Source organism: Eleutherodactylus coqui, chromosome 8 (genome assembly GCF_035609145.1).
Source record: "Eleutherodactylus coqui strain aEleCoq1 chromosome 8, aEleCoq1.hap1, whole genome shotgun sequence".
In the NCBI taxonomy this organism is placed as follows: Eukaryota; Metazoa; Chordata; class Amphibia; order Anura; family Eleutherodactylidae; genus Eleutherodactylus; species Eleutherodactylus coqui.
This window is the reverse complement of record NC_089844.1, coordinates 151,379,023-151,404,196: the sequence shown is the minus strand read 5'-3', so window position 1 is coordinate 151,404,196 and position 25,174 is coordinate 151,379,023. Positions and strand designations below refer to the sequence as shown.

The following is a 25,174-nucleotide window of genomic DNA, read 5'->3' as shown; positions in this document are numbered from 1 at the left end:
CTCCCGCCGCTTTCCCTGTCAATGTGTCCTATTATCGGGCCTCATCCTAGAAGAGGACGGTCTGAGCCAGAGGTACATGAAAAAGTGGTGGCCCTGCTGGCCTGGAGTATTCCATGTAAAGCTGCACATCTGTAGCCTGTCCCCGCACGTTATAGATGCCTGGGCTCCTCTGTGGTACATGTAAGACAAAGCACACATCCTGCTACACATGTATGTGTGGTTGCAGTGGCCCTGGTGGCCTGGAGTCTTCCATGTAAAGCTGCACATCTGTAGCCTTTCCCCGCACACTACAGATGCCTGAGCCCCTCCGTGGTACATGTGTAGCAGGATGTGTGCTTTGTCTTACATGTATGTGCGCTTGCGGTGGGCCTGGTGGCCTGGAGTCCTCCATGTAAAGCTGCACATCTGTAGCCTGTCCCCGCACGTTCTAGATGCCTGGGCTCCTCTGTGGTACATGTAAGACAAAGCACACGGCCTGCTACACATGTATGTGTGGTTGCAGTGGCCCTGGTGGCCTGGAGTCTTCCATGTAAAGCTGCACATCTGTAGCCTTTCCCCGCACACTATAGATGCTTGGACTCCTCCGTGGTACATGTGTAGCAGTACGTGTGCTTTGTCTTACATGTATGTGTGGTTGTAGTGGCCCTGGTGGCCTGGAGGATTCCATGTAAGGGCTGCACATCTGTAGCCTTTCCCCGCACACTATAGATGCCTGGGCCCCTACGTGGTACATATGTAGCAGGACGTGTGCTTTGTCTTACATGTATGTGTGGTTGCGGTGGGCCTGGTGGCCTAGAGTCTTCCATGTAAAGGCTGCACATCTATAGCCTTTCCCCGCACTCTACAGATGCCTGGGCCCCCCTCCATGGTACATGTGTAGCAGGACGTGTGCTTTGTCTTACATGTATGTGTGGTTGCGGTGGCCCTGGTGGCCTGGGGCCTTCCATGTAAAGGCTGCACATCTATAGCCTTTCCCCGCACGCTACAGATGCCTGGGCCCCTCCGTGTTACATGTGTAGCAGGACGTGTGCTTTGTCTTACGTGTATGTGCGCTTGCGGTGGGCCTGGTGGCCTGGAGTGTTCCATGTAAAGGCTGCACATCTATAGCCTTTCCCCGCACACTACAGATGCCTGGGCCCCTCAGTGGTACATGTGAAGCAGGACGTGTGCTTTGTCTTACATGTATGTGTGGTTGCGGTGGGCCTGGTGGCCTAGAGTCTTCCATGTAAAGGCTGCACATCTATAGCCTTTCCCCGCACTCTACAGATGCCTGGGCCCCTCCGTGGTACATGTGTAGCAGGACGTGTGCTTTGTCTTACATGTATGTGTGGTTGCGGTGGGCCTGGTGGCCTGGAGTGTTCCATGTAAATGCTGCACATCTGTAGCCTTTCCCCGCACACTATAGATGCCTGGGCCCCTCCGTGGTACATGTGTAGTAGTACGTGTGCTTTGTCTTACATGTATGTGTGGTTGCAGTGGCCCTGGTGGCCTGGAGTCCTCCATGTAAAGCTGCACATCTGTAGCCTTTCCCCGCACACTACAGATGCCTGGGCTCCTCTGTGGTACATGTGTAGCAGGACGTGTGCTTTGTCTTACATGTATGTGTGTTGTTGCGGTGGCCCTGGTGGCCTGGAGTCCTCCATGTAAAGGCTGCACATCTGTAGCCTTTCCCCGCACACTACAGATGCCTGGGCCCCTCCGTGGTACATGTGTAGTAGTACGTGTGCTTTGTCTTACATGTATGTGTGGTTGCAGTGGCCCTGGTGGCCTGGAGTCCTCCATGTAAAGCTGCACATCTGTAGCCTTTCCCCGCACACTACAGATGCCTGGGCTCCTCTGTGGTACATGTGTAGCAGGACGTGTGCTTTGTCTTACATGTATGTGTGTTGTTGCGGTGGCCCTGGTGGCCTGGAGTCCTCCATGTAAAGGCTGCACATCTGTAGCCTTTCCCCGCACACTACAGATGCCTGGGCTCCTCAGTGGTACATGTGTAGCAGGACGTGTGCTTTGTCTTACATGTATGTGCGGTTGCGGTGGGCCTGCAGCGCGCCGCCTCCCACCAGCCTCCTGCTCGGGTTTCATGACATGCAATGAGGCACAAAGCGCGTTTGACTACTTCAGGCACTTTGTGTAAATGTATCTTGTGAGGGGGCCGCGGCCGGGAGGGGCTGCAGGGGAGAGCGGCCTGCGTAAACCGTTTATAGTCATACTGGATCCATTTGTAAATTCCTCCCCTCCAGCTGAGCTGACAGGAAGGGAAAGCGTGGCCAGAAATGGGGAGCGAAGCGGCCGCACCGTGAGAGAAAGGGAATTATCATTAGGGCTAATTACCCCGTCCCCGTCTGCCGGGTGACGGCCCCCAGCAACATGACAAGGCTGGGAAGTCATTAAGTGTTCTTTACACAAAGGCATCTTTATGCAGCGTGCTGCCCGGCCCGGCGCTCCCTACCACCATCTCCATAGTCATCGGGAAGAGCGCATCGGATCAGGTTACTGGATGCCCCCCTGCGAAATGCATCTGCTGCAAGACCGGATCCTGCTACCGGGGGTTAAGGATCCGCACGTCTTATGGCCATTAGCAGGAGGGGTTTCCGCCTGGGCTCCGGGCTCGCCACGAACATCTATGATCATTAATCATTAGCCTGCTGATTGATACTTAATACATCTTCATGGCCGCCATGCTTCACATCCTCTTAAAGGGGGATTCCCTTCCTATAAAGTGACAGCATTAAACTGACCCTGCAGTTCCTGCACAAAGCCCTGTCCCTGAACCGCAGGGCGGAGGGGCAGTCACCTGTGCTTTATCTTTTGTTCCGCTGGTTCTGGTACTGTTTTCAGGCGGCCGCTGCCATCTTTAGACTGCCAGAGTATCCATTGGTAGTGTTTGGACTACTATTGCCCTGTAGGTGCTTTGTGATTGGCCAGCTGTGCTCACATGATCAGCAAAACAGGAGGGTCACTTTATAATTTGCCAACACATTATGAGCAGCAGTGGGCCGCCCTGGAGCCCCCACCAACACTAAGAATGAGGGGATGCCCTGTGCCATGCAGCTGGCTGCCTCTTCTTCACTGGTCATTCCCTGCGATGCCCCGGCCACCCGCTCCACAGGGGACTGCTGCCAGCCCCATTTAAGAGAATGTCTGCAGTTTGCTGCCCAGTCTGGTGGCCGGGGTGCCGCTGTGCGGGGAGTATTTAATGCCCCAATACACAGTTTAGTTATCTGAAACTGCCAACAATGGCACGGCCGGATGACCGTGTCTATGGGGGCGGCTGTGCGGGGGGAAGGGGGTCTACAAGAGATGGCGCAGCACTACACCGGCACTAAAGCGCCCTCAATCTCGGGGTCTATGGGGGATCCCAGGGTTTAGACCCCCTTGAATCAGAATGTGCTGGCATTTCCTTGCAGCATGCTATCACTTTATAAGTTGGGAATGCCCCTATAAAGGGAACCCGTTATATCCCCAAACACCCGCGATCCAGCAGTGTTCCCGTCTGAAGTCTGCGCGTGGCATGAAAATCTGACTCTGCATAGTCCTTGTGTAGGAATGCCCACGCATGGGACTTTCACATTTTTTGTGCCGTATGCAGACTTCAGGGGGAGTCCCTTTAAATAAATGCTTACTACGGACAGCCACCACTAGAGGGAGCTCACTGCAGACTGTACATTGTGCTGAGTAATTCCTATAGAAAATGTGCAGTGAGCTCCCTCTGGTGGTGGCTGTAAGATCTGTGGAGGAGCTGCCCGAAATCCTTGCTGGAGTGTCTGCAGCCGCTCACCCTCCTGCTCTGGTTGCATCCATGCTTGTGGTTTCCTAATCCATAAAGGAGATATCAGCCAGATAACACGCACCCTCCGCCAGGCACATGTACTCTGTAGTGAACATCATCCGCCATGAAATATTCCAGATGTTTCTAGGTCAGAGGTGGAGAATGAATGTAAATAAGAAGGTGGAAGGCTGTATCTGTAGGTGGATGTAGAGGAGCCGATGACTTCAAAAGAAGTTGTTTTTTTTTTCTTTTGCCTGTTAATCTCCCATAACCTATCTGTGTGGGTGGGAAGTTTAGGTGCTCTTATGATCTCCTTCACTCATGATTAGAATGCTAGAACTGCAGTAAAGACTGACAGTCATAATAGTAGGAATTGGGGCATAACAGTGTAGCTGTATGAACAATTTAGAGTGTTGCATGACAAACCCCACACAGTCATGGCTTCCCATCAGGACCGTCACCCAGAAGTGGATTTAGTGTTAGTTGTCCCCTCATATTGGAGAATTACAGTTCACAATGGTCCAGGGGGAGGTTCATGCATTCTGCAATCCTTCTCCGTCCCACGGAAGTAAATCGTACGGCAGGCTCACATACCCGCCCTACCGTGGGGGACACACCGCTCCATTCAAAGAGGGCACTTGAGTGCATCAGTCTTAGGATCGCTGGGGGTTATTGATTTACATTTATTAAAGGGGTTGTCCAGTTGTAATCTATTGATGGGCTATCCTAAGGATGGGTCAGCAATAGTAGATCATCGAGGGCCCTGGAGACAGATCCCTGCCGATTAGTTGTACACTGGGATCGGGATGCTTGTGCACGGAGCTGATTTCTCCAGGAAGTAGATGGCTGTTCTTATTGTAGTGGATGGGCTTGGTATTACAGGCAAAGTTCCTCTTCGTTTCAGTGAGTTCTTGGCTTGCAATACCAGGCCTTGCCACTGCAGTGAGTATAGAGCTGTCTGCTTCCTGCAGAAATCAGCTCAGTAAATGAGTGCACCACCAAACAACTGATCATTAGGGGTCCTGTGTAACTGACCCAGCTAACATACTATTGATGAGCTATCCTGGGAATAAGCTAGAAGTAGTTCACAACTGCACACCCAGTAGTGGGCACCGGAAAGCCTCTGAAGTAGGCGAGTATGTGTTATTACAGAATTTTAGGCATGTGACTTTATTTGCTGGACCACCAGGCGAGCGGACGGGTGAGACCCACTGATTTTTATTATCTCTATCAGATTAAAAAAATTTTTTTAGTTGTCTACAACCTGACAACACCTTCAAAAGGACTTTCCAGGACTTGGGTCTTCTGGCCAGTCTGGAGCCCCCCAGTGTCCTGGACACCTGCCGGTAATGTTGCACGTGACCTATCGGCCAATCACAGGCTTCAGGGGCCTTCTAGAATCAGTGCTGATTGGCTGAGCCGTCATCTGCTCAGTGAGCAGTCTGACCGCCACCCTGCTGCTTCCAGGCTCTGAGCGGCAGCATGGGGGCGCTCGTACTGGAGGGGAGGATGTGGTTAAACCATTATAAGCCTGGGAAACGGCCATTCTGCCGCTGCGTTCTGTACGTTAAATGTGCGCCGTGTGACCTGAAATCGCATTGCCTTTGTTTCTTAGGTGTGATAAGAGCGATACTACGCATGTGTGTTTTGGGAGTTACTACTTTGGCACAATAGTACGTTTCATGGAAGAGGAATATTTTCTGTGTCGTCACATTCGCTTGTTTTCCCATCTGTAACCACTAGCGGGCGCCTTTCATTGTGAGCCAAGTCTTTTCTGTAAAAAACCAAAAACTGTTAGTGTGTGTAAACATTAAAGGGGTGGTCCCACTTCTAGCAGGCGGGATCCGACCCCGCCGCGGGCAGGAGGCCTTAAGTTGTATTTTTTTGCAGGGACATAATGAAATTCCAGTATTTGTGTTTTTACCTTTTTTCCATTCACCATCGCTCTTTATGTGGTTTACATAACTACCTTCTAGACGACGTGATTGGTGTGATGCTCCATGTGTTCATGCCCTCTAGGGGACTCCATAATGTGATCGGCTGATGGTGACAGACGGAGTTGTGCCACTGTTTCAGGACCGCAGTTTGACTGTTGGGTTAGGGCCACATGGCCACTTTTGAATGACAGGTTGCGCAATCAAAAATTGCTGTCGCCCCTTGATGTTACACTCTCGTTGAGGGTAATTCAGGTCATGGTGTAAGTTGCAGGTTGCCGTGACCATGAGCCACAAAAAAATCCATCGATGTTTGACATTTTGTGACTCCAACTTGTACCACAACCCCTTGATTTCAGTGTGATGCCTGAGGGCCACACAGCTTTTCTTTTTGGGGCACAACCCCTTTTGTAGCCAAAGTGACCATGTGCCCTACCCGTAACCCTTTCCAATCCAATTTGTATCCTGGTTTTCCTAGGGGGCTTACTCTTTTTCTGCCGTTATACAACAGCGCTATCTGCTGGCTAAAGCCAGTACTGCATGAGGTGATACGTTGGATAGGCTCCCACAGCAGAGAGGCTGTCAATATACAGTAAGAGAACCCCGACGGGCGTCTTCCAACATCGGAGCTGTACAGCCTTAAATCATAACGTCTTCGGACGTTGCAGTCACATGAGTCGCAGAGGATGCCCTTCTAACCACTTAGATGCCATTGGTGCTTTTGACTGCGGCATCTCAGGGACTTAAGAGCCCAAATCAGAGGTTTTTTTGATTCCCACCAGCATAGTGTGAGCCCGACTGTCCATCACAGCCTGGCTTCTGCAGCGCTCGCACAGGCTCTTGTATTGAAATACCAAAGCAACAGTAAACGTCCCCAAAGCTGCATGTGCGAACTTCTCCCAGACGCAGAACTGTATTTCCACAAGCCGGAAGAATGCCGGCGCTCATCAATAACATCCCAAATATTTGTCTTGTGCTGTGATCAAAGGGCTCATTGTTGTGGCGAATGTTCAATTGGTTACGAGTGATCCGGGCTGGAAACGTGACGTGCGGGTGAGCAGACAGTGTGGACAACGAGTTATGGGCTGCGTGTCATCTGTGCAGCATTATATACATCAGTGGTGCCCAGCCGTGGCAGAGCTACAAGCCGGAGGGTGTGGGGGGGGGGGTAGTTGTGAGCCGCGGTCACACAGCAGACCATTCCACCCTGAATCCATCCAGATAAGTGTCCATTCTCATCCATGTCATAGTTCACACAGCGTCATTTCCAGTTTGCATTGTGGGAAAGCGATGTCATCCACATGCCAGTTGTGTCCCGTTGAACTAGACTAAGGGCTCATGTCCACGGGCAAAAGAAGAATTAAAATTCGCAGCGGATTTTAACTCTTCTCCTGCCCGCGGATCCGCATCCCCTAGGGATGCATTGACCACCCGCAGGTAGATAAATACCCGCGGATGGTCAATAAAAGTGATTGATTTTTAAAAAATGGAGCATGAAAAAATCTGGACCATGCTCCATTTTCGTGCGGGTCTCCCGCGGGGACGGCTCCCGCGGGCTTCTATTGAAGCCTATGGAAGCCGTCCGGATCCGCGGGAGACAAAAATCAGATTTTACTCACCCGCTCCGTTTCTTCTCTTCGCCACCGCGTCATCTTCTCTCAGTCGCGGCCGGATCATTTTGCTTCGGGACGGCGCATGCGCGGGGCACGTCACCGACGTCATCCTGCCCATCCACCGGGCCGAAGAAAGAAGATCCGGCTGCGACGCAGAGAAGATGACGCCGCATCGAAGGAAGTATCCGGAGCGTGCGAGAGGTAAGTTTATTCTGATTTATTCTTATTTTCAGCCCTCTTGTCCGCGGGGCAGGAGGGACCCGCTACGGATTCTCCATGGAGAATCCGTAGCGGGCCTGATTTTCCCTGTGGACATGAGGCCTAAGGGCTCATGTCCACGGGCAAAAGAAGAATTAAAATCCACAGCGGATTTTAACTCTTCTCCCGCGCGCGGATCTGCATCCCATAGGGATGCATTGACCACCCGCAGGTAGATAAATACCCGCGGATGGTCAATAAAAGGGATTTAAAAAAAAAAATGGAGCATGAAAAAATCTGGACCATGCTCCATTTTCATGCGGGTCTCCCGCGGGGACGGCTCCCGCGGGCTTCTATTGAAGCCTATGGAAGCCGTCCGGATCCGCGGGAGACAAAAATCAGATTTTACTCACCCGCTCCGTTTCTTCTCTTCGCCACCGCGTCATCTTCTCTCAGTCGCGGCCGGATCATTTTGCTTCGGGACGGCGCATGCGCGGGGCATGTCACCGACGTCATCCTGCCCATCCACCGGGCCGAAGAAAGAAGATCCGGCTGCGACGCAGAGAAGATGACGCCGCATCGAAGGAAGTATCCGGAGCGTGCGAGAGGTAAGTTTATTCTGATTTATTCTTATTTTCAGCCCTCTTGTCCGCGGGGCAGGAGGGACCCGCTACGGATTCTCCATGGAGAATCCGTAGCGGGCCTGATTTTCCCTGTGGACATGAGGCCTAAGGCCTCATGTCCACGGGCAAAAGAAGAATTAAAATCCGCAGCGGATTTTAACTCTTCTCCCGCGCGCGGATCTGCATCCCATAGGGATGCATTGACCACCCGCAGGTAGATAAATACCCGCGGATGGTCAATAAAAGGGATTTAAAAAAAAAAATGGAGCATGAAAAAATCTGGACCATGCTCCATTTTCATGCGGGTCTCCCGCGGGGACGGCTCCCGCGGGCTTCTATTGAAGCCTATGGAAGCCGTCCGGATCCGCGGGAGACCTAAAATAGGAATTTAAAAGAATTTACCCATCCGGAGCGGACCGGGAAGGTCTTCTCTTCCTCACGGCCGCATCTTTCTTGCTTCGGCTCGGCGGATGTGCCCGGCGCATGCGCGCGGCCCGTCGGCGACGTGCCGCCGGCGTGACGGGTTCATCCGCCGGCCGAAAAAGAAGATCCGGCCGTGAGGAAGAGAAGACTTTCCCGAACCGCTCCGGATGGGTAAATTCTTTTAAATTCCTATTTTCAGCCCTCATGTCCGCGGGGCAGGAGGGACCCGCTGCAGATTCTCCATGCCGAATCCGTAGCGGGCCTGATTTTCCCCGTGGTAAGAGGCCTAAATCTGCATACGGACCTGCTGCAGCTGCATGTGCGCACCTACAACACAAACCCACCGTTCAACTGCAGATTATATGTGTGCCATGAGCTGCACAAGGACATAGCACAGACCCATTGACTTTAATGGAGCTTTGTGGACATGGATTAAGCTCAGTATTCAAAAAGATCTAAAGCTTGCACAGTGGGCGGCAACTAACAGAATGGTATTTAACAAGGAGAAATGCAAAGTCCTACATCTGGGCAAGAAAAATGAAAAAAGTACATACAGAATGGGAGGAATTGGGCTAAGCAGCAGCACATGTGAAAAAGACTTGGGTATACTAATAGATCGTAGACTGAACATGAGTCAACAATGTGATGCAGCAGCGAAAAAGGCAAACACAATTCTGGGATGTATTAAGAGAAGCATAGAGTCTAGATCATGTGAGGTCATTATCCCCTCTACCCTTCCTTAGTCTGGAATACTGTGTCCAGTTCTGGGCACCCCAATTAAAAAAAGACAAACTGGAGCAAGTTGAGAGAAGAGTTACCAAGATGGTGAGCAAATCATGTCCTATGAAGGTTAAAGGATCTGGGAATGTTTAGCTTGCAAAAAAGAAGGCTGAGAGGAGACTTAATAGCGGTCTACAAATATCTGAAGGGCTGTCACAGTGCAGAGGGATCAGCCCTATTCTCATCTGCACAAGGAAAGACTAGAAGCAATGGGATGAAAGTGAAAGGGAGGAGACACAGATTAGATATTAGACAGTAAGGCCTCATGTCCACGGGGAAAATCAGGCCTGCTGCGGATTCTCCTTGCAGAATCCCGCAGCGGGTCCCTCTTTTCCCGCAGACATGAGGCTAAAAAAAGATAAAACTTACCTGTCTGGACGCAGCAGAAATTCCCTCCGTCGCGGCCGGATCTTCTTTCTTCGGCCCGGCGGATGTGCTCGGCGGGCCCGGCGGACGTAAATTCAGGTACGGGTGTTCTGTGGATCCAGACGTCTTCTATAGGCTTCAATAGAAGCCTGCAAGAGCCGTCCCCGCGGGAGACCCGCACTAAAAATGGAGCATGCTGCGGGTGTTTTTCGCGCCTGAAGGAAAAATGACATCCGCAGGTATTTAACTCCCTGCGGGTGTCTAATGCATCCCCATGGGGCGCAGAAAATGCTGTGGATTTTAAATTACAATTTACCAGTGGACATGAGGCCTAAGGGTGATCAATGAGTGGAACAGGTTACCACGGGAGGTGGTGAGTACTCCTTCAATGCAAGTGTTCAAACAGAGGCTGGACAGACATCTGAAACCCTCCACCAACAGCAGCCGCTGATAGGGAAACACCAGATCTGGGACTGCTACTATAACTTCTCTTTGTACCTCCTTATAGGCCGGGGACGTGGAGGGAGCCGGTTAACCCTTACTATGTCAACACTGGGTATGCAGTGGCACCCGCCACCAGTGCCAACGACAGCGAACAGCAGAGTATGTCAAGTGATGCGGACACCATGTCTCTGACGGACAGCAGTGTGTAAGTACCGCCGCCTCTTATATCCGGGGTGGATTAGTGGGGTCTTCTACCTATTTGCTCCCCAGATTGATTTTCATGGCGTTCTCTTTCACGTCTGTGAATGCCTTACTATAGAAATGTTATCTTAGTTTTCCACTGTAAGGCCCGGTTCACATGATCGTGTTAGTACAGCGTATTCCGCGCAGGTCTGGCGTACATAATACGGTGTACCAATCTGCATAGGCGGCCATGTTGCTGCTCACATGATGTGCGCAAAATACACATGTAAGCAAAATCGCAGCATGCCCTATCTTGGCTCGTATTATCTGGGCACACTTCCAAGATAGTAGATGGCGATGAGCTGTGCGCAGCCAGTATGTAATGTCATTGTGTGCGTATATCCTGCACGCTGCCAGATACGCTCTTGTAAGCCCGGCCTTCCGGTGTGTATATCTAATGCAGATTTCATAACCTCACTTCAAGGCAGGGAAGTCTGTTGCAGATTATCATCAAATTCCACGCCAAATGGTACGGATTTAGTTTTGTTTTTTTTTTCCACCACTGTGGAAAATCCACCCCAAATTTGGCTACCTGTCCTCGCCCTCTGACATTGTGTTCACACGGCAGAAGTCCATGTCGGAGTTTTTTCTAATGTAGATTTCAATGAACATCGTCGTCTTGGATTTCTGATGCAGATTTTCATTGGTTTAGGGACTGGTTGCCCCAAAGTTTAAATCTGAGAACAGCAAGGATGGATCTAAGATCAGGTAGAAGAACGTTGCACCCGTACGGTTTAGTCTAAGATCCTTGTGCAATTTCATCCCCTGGTTTTGTCAAAATCCAAGGTGGCGTCCCCTGCTGATACCCGCAGCCTTCTCCGGGGAGGTGACATTGCCCATGTTTGCTGCTGGCAGCAGCCATGTTTTTACTATCGCTATGAATGCTGGGTAGATCACCTGACTACAGTCACCAATCACTGCGCTCCATACATTTCTTATAAGTATAACTTTTGATCGCAGATCAGCAAACTTTGTTTTGCAACTCTTGGATCAAAAGGTGTCCAGCGGCTGATGCCCCGTATAATGGGAACTTGTCCCGTCCCCCACAGCATAGGGAGGCTGGGGAAGTATTCTTATATACGCCTTGGATTCTGGGTAAAACCAATGGGACACATGAGGATACGGATTGAATACGTGAGCGGTTTAGACTCCACATCAAATCTGTGACGAAAACGCAGAGTGAGCGTAACCGAATGGATGCACTTATAGAAGCCACCGGGGAAGCAGCCGCGTCCACTGACGGCCACTAATACAAGTGATTGCCGGGTCCAACAAAGGCAGCGACATTGCCCTTGCCACTCGCAAACAGCCCCAACAAGCAGATCACAAGAAGTCTAGCTTTGCCTTATCTTTTTGGTCTGCAGGTAATTGCTACTTGTGAGTCACAATGCGACTAATGCTGAATTCTGTTAGGATTGGAGATTTCAGGGTAACAGTAAGGCCTCCTTCCCACGAACGGATTTCCGCCGCGTAATTCGCGGCGAAAATCCGCTGCGTTGCCCGCAGCTATTAGGTTCTATTGAACCTAATAGCACAATGCTCACGATGCGTAATTCCACCGCGGAATTACGCACCGCGATTTCTCCCGTCCTCACCCGCAGCATGCTCTATTTTCTGCGGGTGAGGACGGGCTGTACGCACTGACGGCTTCCATTGCAGTCAATGGAAGCCGTCCGTTCACGCTATCTCCCGCTGTAACCAGCGGGAGATAGCGTGAAAAAACGCTTTCCCGCCCACCGCCGCGCGTCATCTGACGCCAAATGACGCGGCCGGCCGCGTCACGTGACGCGGCCGGCCGCGTCACGTGACACGCTCGGTGACGCGGCGGTGGTGGGCGGTGACGGGCGGTGACGCGCGGCGGTGGGCGGGGAAGCGATTTCACGCTATCTCCCGCAGGTAAGTACAGGGGCTCTGGGGGGCGCCGTGACGGGCTTCACAGCGGAATATTACGCTGCGGAGCCCGTCACGCTCGTGGGAAGGAGGCCTAAGACCTTGAGTCGTGAAATCCTTGTTGCAGCCAGTCACCATGTAGTGCCAGCCTTACTGGTGCCATTTCTGCCCCCTCTTGGCAGCAGGTGATTACTGATGATTTTTTCCTCTCTCACAGCGATGGGATTCCACCATATAGACTACGGAAGCACCATCGCCGGGAAATGCAAGAAAGTGCCAAAGCCAATGGACGTGTGCCACTACCTCACATTCCAGTAAGTAAGGGGGATTAATCGCTGCACATAAGACTGTTACGTCTTTAACCGTTTCACTGCAAAGGTGTTTTTTTTTTTTTTTTTTTTTAACATTTTCACCTGTGATAACCAGGCCAATTTTCACACTTAACATGTACAAACTAAACCTAACCCCCTCCATACCCAGATAGTTTGTGGTAGAGACGTGGTCAGAATGCCACTCAGCACTTTATATTTTTGATGCAAAATTGCATGAAGGTGCCTATGTGTACAATGTGTAGTAAAAACAAAAAAGATATATATATATATATAGTTAGTTTTTGTGGCTTAGTGTGTGGTAAATCAGAAAATTAGATGCAGGACACCTGCCAAATTTACAAGTTTTCCATTGAAATACTATTGATGACCTATCCTCAGGATTGTGAGCGCATACAGTCAGCACTGCAATAACACGGGTCGGAGTGGAAGCCTCTCCGCCGACCCCTGTGTTGTGGCCGGCCCTTGTAATTGTGAGCACTGTTCTCATTGAAATCAATGGGAGCAGGTGCCTGCAGTTACAATCGCCGGCCACTATAAGGAGGTCGGCGCAGAGGCTTCCACTCCGAGCTCTGTATTCGGAAACGAAGTCTATGCGCTGACCTCCCATGTAGTGGCCGGCGTTTGTAACTGCCAGCACGGCTACCATTGATTTCAATGAGAGCCGTGCCTGCAATCACAAGTGCCGGCCACTACACAGAGGTTGGCGCAGAGGCTTCCACTCTGATCTCTGTGTATTTGTGACGCTGACAGCATGCGCCCGCTCAGCTGATCGGTCAGGGTCCCGAGCGACGAATCCCGGACGGTCACCTATTGATGACCTGTCCTGATGATAGGTTATCAATAGTATTTCCCTGGAAAACCCTTAACATGTGCAGAGTTCATATCTACCACTTAGGCCTACATGCACACAACTTTATAAAACGCAAGAACTGAAGAGACAAACTCTGGCTTTAAATGGTTGTCTGGATCTGAACTATTGGTGTCCCGTTTTTTATCAATGGTTGATTGGAAGGGGTCCGCTTCTACGGACCCCCAGTGATGCGCTATTATCCGGTCCACTGTCAGTTTGAAACAAGCCAGAAGCGGACCGCTCCATAAACAGTGCATCGGCCCAGGTTGGTATTGCAGGCTTAGTTCGCATGGAATTTAATGCAATACCTACCCAGGCTGATGCAGTGTGGACGGAGCTGCCAGCTTCATACAGCAGGCTGCAGAACAACTGGGGTCCCAAGCAGCGGACCTCCACCGATCACCTACCCACAGAACGGTTCATCAATGGTTCAGTGTTGGACAACCCCTCTAAGTTGGAAATCTAACAAGTAACCTTTAATAGCAAGAAACCTATGGGCCGTGTCCCTGGCTACTGAAGTGTTGCCCAGTCAGGTCTTGAGAGATAACCCGTAGCAGGGATAAGGTTAGGGAGGTCTTGTAGATGTACTATCAATGTCCAATTGGTGGGCTGACCACTTTGATGTCTCCTTATCACTGGTACAAAGTAGCGGTAGCTGTAGGAAATTGCTATGCAGTTTCTATCAGCCCCAGTCAGTATTTTTGTTTTGAAAGGCCCCATGGTGACAATGAGTGGACCCCCACATATACTAGTGATCTGCCTCTGTTACAGGCAGCACATTGCAGATTTGGACCTGTAGACCTACTGTAGGCACACAATCTTATATCCATCCAGTAAGGGGTCGGATGAATCCTTCCATTATATTCCCACTTATTAGGTTTCCAGTACAGGATGTGATCACAAATAAAAATGGTCGTTTCCGGTAATTCTTTCTGATACAGTGCCTATGGGACGCAGGAGCAGTGCCTACTTCTTGTTCATTGTTTCAACGCGCGGTCATATTTGTGGCACTTAGAACGGTTAACTGCTGCTGGCGGAGCTGGCTCTGATTGCGGCAGTTACCAGCTCCTGTCAGCCATCAGAAATAGCCGATGGCCGCCTGGTATGGAGTGGACTCAGCTCCCGAGCCCACTCCGTACACAAGGACCGTGGGCATTAATAGTTGTCTGGTGGTCCTGAAGTCATTAATGGATCATTCCCATCTTTGACAGTCATGTCATATCTGCAGGGTATTCTTCACGTCTGGTAGATGCCGGTCTCTCCTCTGGGACTTGCATCTATGTCTAGCTCTGCCTCCAGCTCTCGTCCCGGCTGAATGCAGTGGCCAGGTTTTACGGAAAGGGCAGAATGAAGTCCATGGGAATTATGGCAAAGGTGTAGCGCAGCCCGCTTGGCTGATCTGTAAGTCCAGAGCTAGAGGTATGTGCAGGGCCCAGGGGTAGGAGCTGCACCCATCAGCCTTACGTGGTTCTTCCATGAAGGGGCAGTTCTGTTTACACTGGGATTCCCTATCGGGAAAGAAGTAAGAAGTGACTGTTTCCCACGTCAGGAAAAAAGGTCACATTCTGCCCCTATTCTACAGCTCTAGGTTTATTGACCTCTTATTCCGAACCGTGTAATATGTAGACACCAATATCCATACATTTATTGCGGGTTGTTTTTTTTTTTTTGCTTTTTTCTTCGTTTTGGGTGGGCCGGTCATGTTTTGGGATAAAGCTTTATTTTATCAGTGCAGACCCGTTCAGTGCACCCTTTTATTGTCTCCCCAGCGTACATATCACATGCCAAAGGATATTCACGTCGATCCTGAAAAATTTGCTGCTGAGCTGATCAGTCGCCTGGAGGGAGTTCTGAGAGATCGAGAGGCGGAACAGAAGTTGGAGGAGCGACTGAAACGCGTGAGAGCTGTGAGTGTCCCTCGCATTATAATGCTGCCATTACGATATATGTACTACAGAGTGTTCCGTGGCTCCAGCTTCGTTACGGCAGGCTCTTTTGTCTCACAGTTGGATAGCTTGGCCTTTAACACTGGATGGAGCAGGCTCTGCTGTCATGGAAATGGTCCAAGACCTCTCCACGCTGGCATATGCAGGAGGCGCGATCAGCGCTAGATACAAAATGACACCATCTTTAAGTGCCGTTCCCGCTCTGCAGACATAAATGCTTCTCCACCTTCCCTGCTTCCTTATTGTTGAGACAAAAAATGTTCGCACAGCAAACAGGCGGAAAACTTGGAAAACTGTAAATCTGTGTTGTATTTGCTCCATCTAGTGGTTAAATTGTATTTAGCATCTTGGCAACCGCTGTTCTTCAAAAGTTTCCTATTTCTAGTAGTTTTTCGATTTCTCACCACTTTCAAAACTGCTGATTGCTGTCAGTGAATGGCAGTATTTGTGTTCAGAGGCCGAGAAGCTGTCCTCATCTGATAATTCTCATAGCCGATACTTGTGCAGTTTCTTATAGAGGTGTGTGATAAATGTGTCAACTCTTTGACTCGTGAAGATAGCTTAGGCCCAATGTCCACGGCCATATTTGATTTGTGGGAGATCCGCAAACCATGCTGCCCATAGAGAAGCATGGGTGTCCACAAATGGATGACCGCTAGGACCTCCACTGATCATGGATGTCCCATGTTCTCCATTTTACTGGAGTGGCTGTTGCCCATGCCCAGTGCCGCTTTATTCCGTACTTATGGGGCTGATGAAAATACAGTGCTTTGCTTTGGGTGGAGCAGCGGCGTACATTCTTCACCATTCAAATGGGAAACACAGGACCTCAGCTGTGATCAGTGGGGGTCTATGTGGTCAGACCCCAACCTGTCAGACACTTATCACCTATAGGATGCCTTTACCTTGCAAGGTGCATTAGATAATACTCAGCGGTAGTAAATATAGTTGTTAACATATCGTCATTCTATGTCCTTTCCCGCCATAGGAAGAAGAAGGGGATGATGCGGACATCTCCTCTGCACCTTCTATGGTTAGCCACAAGTTGCCTTCAAGCCAGCCTGTGCATCATTTCGGTTCTCGATATTCTGAAATGAGTTGCGTCGGGATGCAGATCAAAGACGCCCACGAGGAAAATCCGGAATCCATTCTTGACGAACATGTGCAACGTGTCATGAAAACGCCAGGCTGCCAATCTCCAGGCCCTGGTCGCCATTCCCCAAAGCCGCGCTCACCAGACGGTCACTTGAGCAAAGGCCTTCCTGTATCTGTGGGAACAATGCAATCTGGGCACGGCAAGCACTCGGCCAAGTCTGGCTCCAAACTGGAGACGCCCAACATGCATCACCACAAGCATGTCTATCACCACGTTCACCACCACAGCGGGGTGAAACCCAAGGAACAGATAGAAGCCGAGGCCACGCAAAGAGTGCAAAGCAACTTTTCATGGAATGTAGACCCTCATAACTATGCAACCAAATCCCGCAATTATGCAGAGAGCATGGGGATGGCCCCCAATCCTATGGATTCTTTAGGCTACAGGTAAGTGCGATGAACCATTCACCTAATATCGGAGAATCCTTCACAATTGTTTAAAGGGGTTGTAGCATGAGAACAAAGTTATGCCCTTTCCATTGGTTAGGGAGTAACTCGCTGATTGCTGGGACCCTCACTATACTCCAAATGGGGCTCCAATGTGTCCTGATGTGAGGGTAGTGGTGGTGGTCACACATACACACTGCTACTTTGTTTATTTCCATGGCACCACCAGAGATGGCCAAGGGCTTGAATTCAGACCCCACGGATCAGCAAGTTAACCCCTATCCAATAGATAAAGGGGATAGGTTGTTTTTTGTGGGACAACTCCTTTACGTTTTGGGGGGGACTAAGGGTGTTGAGTTTCTAAGCTCTGCAGCTTTCTAATATACTTTTGTGTTCCAATTCCACACTGTTTGCAAAATCTCTGCTTGCTGTCTGTGAATTTTCATTCTTTTTTGTTTTTACTAAAAACCACATAGACATAAAGGTACCTTTTACACAAGGTGATTATCACTAGAAACAACACATTCGGGCGATAGTCGCCCCATGCACACGCAGGCGCCAACAGTGCACTGAGCAAGAAATTGCTCACTTATTGGCGTCGCTTGGTCTTTAGCTCAGTTAGAAATCAAGCGACGCTAGGCCCATGTAAACAGGCAGTTCATCTAGGAACGACTGCCTGTTTGCAGTGAATGCTTCCGGCCCGCCGCCCTCCAATCTCCATACTCTGGACAACTGCTGCTTCTGTGTGACAGCACAGTAGTCTCTGGGATGGCTGTCAGGTGCTTATGCGCCCAACAGTCGTCGCAGCTGAGGGTGTGTTACAGTTGTATCTAGTCCTCCGGCTTCAGGCTGCTGCATTGTACCTGCACAGTTACATTGTAGCAAAACCTCTGCGCAAGAAAGCTTTCCGCTGCTGCTTTTCTCTTGGAGAACAGTTGCAACATTTCCATTCACTGACAGCAGTGGATAGTCACCATAAGGGCAGGCTCATACAAGTGTAATTTCATCACGTATTATGCACGCAGTATATGGAGTCAATGAAAGTACATTCATCTTCATTGACCCACTCACACTAATTGGGTATAATACGAGCGTAAAGAATAACGCATCATGTTCTATTTTACCGCGTATTGTGTGACAGTGCCCATTGTTCTCTGTGGACGCGTAATCACATTGCGTATGTGCAGCGTTTATATGCAACATCGCTAAGCGACAGAACAGGAAGTAAAAAAACTAAAGTCAGGCTTATGATACTTTAGAGACGCTGTCATGCACAAGGTAAAATCGCTGCCCTGCGCAATGATATACCGGTTCATACAGCGGTGAAACGCACAGCGGTTTCCACATACGCTCGTGTGAGCCGGCCCTTAGGTACGCCATCAGTGTCCAATATAAAGGTCCTCTTGCATGAAGTCTGTACTCTCTGTATAGACTTATCAGAGTTAAAAGCCTGTCCCCCAGACTGATACGTTTTCCCTGTACTGATACATTGTAACGAACTATCAGGACAGGTGAGCGATCTGTGCTGCTGATGTGTATAGGCTGATGCTGCTATAACAAACCCCTAACTGTAAAAAGTGTTGCTTCAGTATTGGCTTTGGTACATTGGATGTAAATGTGGTGTTATCCACTGAAAGCAAGCAGAGATCTTGGAAATTGAGAGGGATTAAACTGCAAAGTTTTGTGAAAACGTTGTAAAATGTGTTATTGTGCAACACTTAAGATCTAGTTACAGACTTGAAAGCCTTTAGCCTCCCCTCAGCCCTGGTCTAACACCTTGAGGTCCCATAATGCACTGCGCTGAGGCACGTATGGGAGCCAATAGGCACAGGACGCTCTTGGGCCTCTTTCGGGGGCGTGCGGACTTACAGGTATGCTTGTATGTTTCTCTGCGGCATATGCTGAGCATACAATGAAAACGCCGCAGGACACTAACTTTAATTTATGCCTGATGATAATGCAAGAACAGCAAAGCCTCCTGTGGACTGAGTGGGAGCTGGGAGGTTAGAGCTCTCTAGAAGTGCAGCTCTGGTTGTGACTAGAGGAAGGGACATCAGTAAGTCGAGCAATGTATTGCACACAAATCACAGTGGTATAGGTAATCTATATAGTCAACTAAGGCCGTCACAGATATAGAATTAAAAAGAACTTTATTGAAAATAGGTTAAAAGGTCAAGGCCAAAAAAAAGAACAGTCACACAAAACATATAGTGACAGAACACACGCACAAACAGACAAGGGTTCTAAGAGAGGTGGGGGAGAAGAGTCCTATATCCCAGTACTCCACCCAACCGTATCAGAGATCCCTACGAGTCTCTTGTATCTGCAAGAGTTTCAATATAGGGGGGGGGGGGGGGTGATATCCCTCGTAGAATAAATGTTTCGTGTCACTTTTATCTCGATGTCCTCATTTGGAAACTCATTCATTGGTTCAATCTTGTACTCTCGTAATTCAATATTCCCCCCCCCCCGCCCCTATATTGAAACTCTTGTAGATACAAGAGACTCGTAGGGATCTCTGATACGGTTGGGTGGAGTACTGGGATATACGACTCTTCTCCCCCACCTCTCTTAGAACCCTTGTCTGTTTGTGTGTGTGTTCTGTCACTATATGTTTTGAGCAATGTATTGCAGAACCATGAGATGTAGAATGACCAGGGGACGACCTGTGATGGTTGGGGCTAAAGGTCTATCCGCATGTTTATTTCTTGCATTACTTTTCCCTGTTACTTATATCCCATATTCTCTTTTATTCCAGTGGTAAGGTCAGCATGCTGGCCAAAAGGAATGCAAAGAAAGTGGACTCTGGAAAGCTGGAAAGTGCTGCCCATGATATGCCTGTGGTTGCGGAGGATGCAGAGAGACACCAGAAGATAATGCAGTGGATAATGGAAGGGGAGAAGGAGATCAACAGGCACAAGAAAACCGTCCATAGGTCAGTGGTGGGGCACACAGGGAGCAGAAATAAGCCATACAGATAAACAAGCGTGTGTTTCAGATCCCTATCAAGTCAATTATGTCGTCTGTTTGCATTCATTATTTCAAAGTATAAAGGTGAAATCCTGCCATGTGTGCATCCGGCCTACGGGTATGGCTGGCTTCATCCAGGTTGAAGCATTGTGGATTTTCAGCAGTGTATTTACATGCTGAGAATCCCACATGTTAGGCTCAATATCTATGGGCGGATTTGATTTGCAGAATCCATGTGGGTCTCCCGTGGGGAAGATCCGCAAATCAAGCTGCCCATAGGGAAGCATGGGCATCCGCACATAAATTAAACTATGCAGATCTGTTTTGTGGGTGGGGGGAGAACCACTGCACATGTGCGGCAGCACCCTGGAAGCCGCCTCTGCACACATCCGCAGTGAAGAAAATGAAGACCCGTACAGGTAAGCAGAAGACCCGCAGTGTCCTCGGCCAGGGTCAGATCCCACTGCGGGCTCCGGAATGCAGAATACGATCCGCCTGTGAACATTGGGCCTTACAGTAAGGTGGATGAGATATTAGAGAGACCCTCTCAGTGTCTTTTGAGCCTATAAACTGCATTATGAGGTTCAAATTTGGGGTCCAGGGAACTGCTTTTCATATTCACTGTGCATCCAAGAAATTAGTGCGCACACAGCGTGACTCTTTTCAGATGCCCCTGTGCACATGCTTTGCCGACGAGCTCAGTGAGAGAGCGTATGCACAGAGCCTTGAAAGAGCTGCGCTAGATGCCGTGCAGGAACAAGGGGCCTGGTGAGTATGGACACAGCTCGCTGGACACTCCCCCCTGCCCCGTCTCTTCACCTTTGAGCCCCATAATCTCATTTATGGGGTTCAAAGTTGCTAAGAGGTTCCCTTTAACAAATTTCATTCACGCCCTGTTAAACTAAATGTAATTCATAGCGGGATTGACCTGGGCTGAAGTCTTTAAGTCTGCAACATGTTAATGTGTTACAAATGTCACTCTTCATAGTACATAGGGTGAACTTGACAGTAAATCCGCAGCAGAATCCCCTGGGAAATCCGAATTTAGCTTGGGGAGTTTGCTTTGGTGGAAGTTGTACATCATATGGCCGTGACTTGAGGCTAATTTCACGCGGGCGGATGTGAGGCGATCAAAACTCTTCCCATCACTTCAAGTGTTTCCCATTGTTTTCATGGCATTTCTGGCCCCATTGAAATCAATGGGCGAGGCTCTCCGAGGGAACACCCAAAGATAAAGCATGCCGCAGTTTGTCCCACACCGCTATGCGGGCAAAAATTGCTCATGTGCATGACCCCATTCAAAAGAATGGGGTTCATATTCATGAGAGATTTGTGTCTCGCAGCGCACAATTTTCGCATGATTTTCTCACCCTTGGCTCAAAAAACTGCAAATGTTTTTTCCAAACAATGCTGTGGTGTTCGCAGGGCGCACGAACATGGTGCATCTTTTGGTCTGATCTCCTCCACCTGGAATTGACATGCGGGGGGGATTGTAAACCCGCAGCATGTTGATTGTGAATTTCACACTTTGATGCTAATATGACATCTGCTGTAAACCCGCAGTGACATTCACAACTAAAACTCTACAGTCTTGTGGAAAGTCAACAGCACATCTGTCCGCTGGGAACATAACCTCAGAGTATGTTTGGATGCGGCATCGTTTTTCTGCCACCATAGCAGGGTGAGATCTCTAGCAGATAATCCACATTATACTCTATCTTCACACTGTATGATGTTTTTCATGTGGCCAGTGTTAGGAATGCAGCTTTGGGTGTGACTGGAGTATAAAACATGACGAAACACGTGCAGCCATTGATTTTAGTGTGGCTGACAAAAATAGCCGAGTACAAGCATTCGATAATCGTCGGAAATCCCCAAAAGATGAATGGAGCAGCGCTGCTGCGTTCAATCTCCTCCTCGCTGCTGAAGGTGCAGTAATCCCACGGTGAGGAGCAGGAGGACATGGGAGCGCCGTTCTTGGAACCGATGGTGGTTTTGGCGTGATCAGACTTTGTACTACTTTCCTGCTGACTCGCACTTTAGGTTTATGTTACGATGTCTCTGACTGACGCCATCCTTACAGCTCAGCATTTGTAACTGTTATGTCTCCCCTGCAGCTCATCAGGTGCCAAGAAGCAGTCCACCCATGATGTGCCTAGACCACTCTCTATAGAACGGCCCGGTGCAGTCCATCCTTGGGTCAGCGCTCAGCTACGCAACGTGGTGCAGCCCTCTCACCCCTTTGTCCAAGACCCCACTATGCCGCCCAATCCTGCCCCCAATCCATTGACGCAGTTGGAAGAGGCACGCCGGCGGCTGGAAGAGGAGGAGAGGAAAGCTGGGAAAATGCAAGTGAAGCAAAGGTAACCGCGACTTCCTGCTCTATACAATGCCTACGTTACCATCCAGCCTATCCACCGGGGCGACTATTATGTTGTACAGAGGCTGTGATTGCAGGTTTCACATAGATGGCAATACACTTCACCAACAGCTAGGGGACACAGGATATCACTGGGGTTTGGTCCATATGGCTGCTGTGTGGCCCCCGTTGATGCGGCCAACAGCCCCACTGGGGATGCCGGTCCGTGCCGCTTACTAAGGAATCAAGTGTTTGCAACCTGTAAGTTGTTAATCATCTTACAGCTAATAAACAATTCATTAGCGGGCCACAGGGGCGTACGTAAACGAGCTGCAGAACTGCCATGTGGTCACTATTATGTGGGACTATAGCCTTAACCCCTTAATGATGCGGCCCTTTTTTTTTATATCATTGTTTTTTCTTCCCGCCTTTTAAAAAAAATAACGCCTTTATTTATCCGTCGACGTCGCTGTATGGGGGCTTGTTTTTTGCGGGACGAGTTGTATTTTTTAGTGTTCCATGTAATGTACTGAAAAACGTTTAAACCATTCTAAGTGGAGTAAAAAGCATCCCTCCATCTTTCGTTGCGTCTTGTTTCCACAGCGCACAAACTGCAACAAACATGACCTGATGAGTTTATTCTATGGGTCGGTACGATTACTACAATACCAAATACGTATAGATTTTTTTTATTTTTTTTTGCTGTACTACTTGAATAATTTTTTTTTCAGACATTTAATTTTTCTGCCGCCATCTTCTGCGCAGAATAACTTTTTTTTTTTCTGTCAACATACCGTAGTTGTACGGCTGCTCATTTTTTTTGCGGGATGTCCTGTAGTTTGCGTTGGTACCATTGATGAATACATATGTCTTTTTGATCGCTTTTTATTGCATTTTTTTCTTGGATACAGGGTGACCAAAAAAACGCATTTCTGGCATTCTTTATTTTTTTTCGGACAGCGTTTACTGTGCGGGGTATATAATGCACTACTTTGATAGATTGGACTTTTACGGACTCAGCGATAGCAAACATGTATGTTAGTTTTATTTAGATTCTTTTATTATAAATATGGCAAAAGGTGTTGTTTTTTTTGTTTTTTTGTTTGCTTTTTTTCTAGCTTTATTACTTTTTTTTTAAATATTAAATTTATTGTTCTGACATTTTTTGCTTTTCTTTTTTTTTTCTTTTTTTTTTTTTTAACTCCCACAGGGGATAACAACTAGCGATGCTTTGATCACTCCTGCAGTATGATGTAATGCTATGGCATTACATCATACTTCTATTGGGCAGGCAGTCTATCAAGCCACCCCATGGGCATGGCTTGATAGGCAGTCTGGTAAGACAGCCTTGCGGCCTTTCAGAAGGACCCCGGCTGCCATGGCACCCGTTGCAAACATTGTTCGTGGGAATTAAAAGCTGCTGTCAGAATGGACAGCAGCATTTAAAGGGTTAATAGCACCGATGAGGTCGCCCCGCGATCTCTCTTCATACATACCTTGACGCTGCAGGACGTAACACCACGTCCTATAGCGGAAAGGGGTTGTCTGGTTAGCGGACAGCATCCCCTGTACATGTCCAAGAGTGCTAAAATAACAAGCGGAGCTGTACCTACCTGTCCTCAGACCCGGCAATCAACTGCTGTGGCTCCACCGGTCTCCTGACGTTCTTTTGTGCGGGATTACATCAGCGGATGTCACCTGACTGCTGCAGCCAATCAGAGGCTGCATTGTGTCATCGTTCTGAACTCCTGGCATCATGGTGTCCTGGATATCAGCGCTGATCCCAGGAGAACATGGCCAGCAGTGATTTGGATAATGCCACTGTTTAGGGACACGCCCCATTGACCATTGGAGTCCGTATAGTGCAAAGAGGTTTTCAATGTCCTCCGTTTCGGATCAATGGGGGGTCCGACCCTATCCGTCTCTCCAACCAACAGTCTGAAGGGGCTGCTACTCTCCAGTGAGCCTTGTACATTGCTTAGTGTCTTCTAAATGGGACCCAGCTACAGTATTGGGTTCAACCACTACCGAACGTAGGGGTCTGTGCTTTGTATCCATTAACGGTGACGTGGCGCTGGTTGGAGTTGGCCTTTCGGCCAGCTGATTGCCCGGAGTGATGGGGGTCGAGCTCCCAAAAAACTGATATTGATGGCTTGGAAAACACCTTATAAACCGTAACCCTCCCCAACACCCGTATACTTGTCACCACCACTATTCAAGCCAGTTAGGATGTAGATTGTGTTATTGGACTACTGGAATCCCCACGCGGTCCCCATGATTATACGTTGTGCAGCTCGGGGTTCGGGCTTACAACTTGAAAGCTTCAGAAGTTGCTTTCCCAGTAATCCCTGTTGCCTGTAAGTGACGTATATGGAAGTGTTTCATCTTCTTACTAAGGGGACTTCTATGGTTTTATTCTAGAAGATCTCCCCCATATCACCCCCCTTTCTTAGCCTGTAGTCAGTGGTGGTCTATACTCATCGGGGTCGGTGATTGCCATCATAGCTGTGCCCCCACATTGCACTGGAATAGCACTTGCACTAAGATGATGGCTTTATCAACTGTGCTACTTTGAAATGCTGCAAAAAGGTCCCGTTGCCTGGAGCCTCTATTTCCCAGTATTGCAGCACCCCTCCAGTACCTGGAAAAGGTTTTCTCTCTCAATCCCATGTTTAGCCATCCAAGATGCCCGTCGCAATTTTCTAGCTACCTAATGCACTCGGTGTACCGCTCTCTGGCCAGCAGTGATCACTGGTAATCCAATACAACCAATGCATTGTGGGTATTAGCTAGTCTGAAGATTGCATCGGCCATCCTGGATGGTGGAAAATGGGACCAGGAACGGGCAGATCAGGAGGGGCATCAGCACAGAAAACCTATGATGCGATTTTC

The 25,174-nt window shown here is 49.1% G+C and overlaps 1 protein-coding gene across 2 annotated transcripts in view; it reads left to right on the top strand.

Annotated features, from left to right (window-relative positions):
• Positions 1-25,174, top strand: part of AXIN1 (axin 1) — a 56,834-nt gene that overhangs the window by 18,035 nt on the left and 13,625 nt on the right. For both annotated transcript variants that reach the window (XM_066576697.1, XM_066576698.1), the window contains exons 3-8: positions 10,215-10,355; positions 12,501-12,597; positions 15,235-15,372; positions 16,400-16,953; positions 19,712-19,888; positions 22,041-22,286. In XM_066576697.1, the coding sequence (XP_066432794.1) occupies positions 10,215-10,355; positions 12,501-12,597; positions 15,235-15,372; positions 16,400-16,953; positions 19,712-19,888; positions 22,041-22,286 (1,353 nt within the window). The remainder of the gene's footprint in view (positions 1-10,214; positions 10,356-12,500; positions 12,598-15,234; positions 15,373-16,399; positions 16,954-19,711; positions 19,889-22,040; positions 22,287-25,174) is intronic.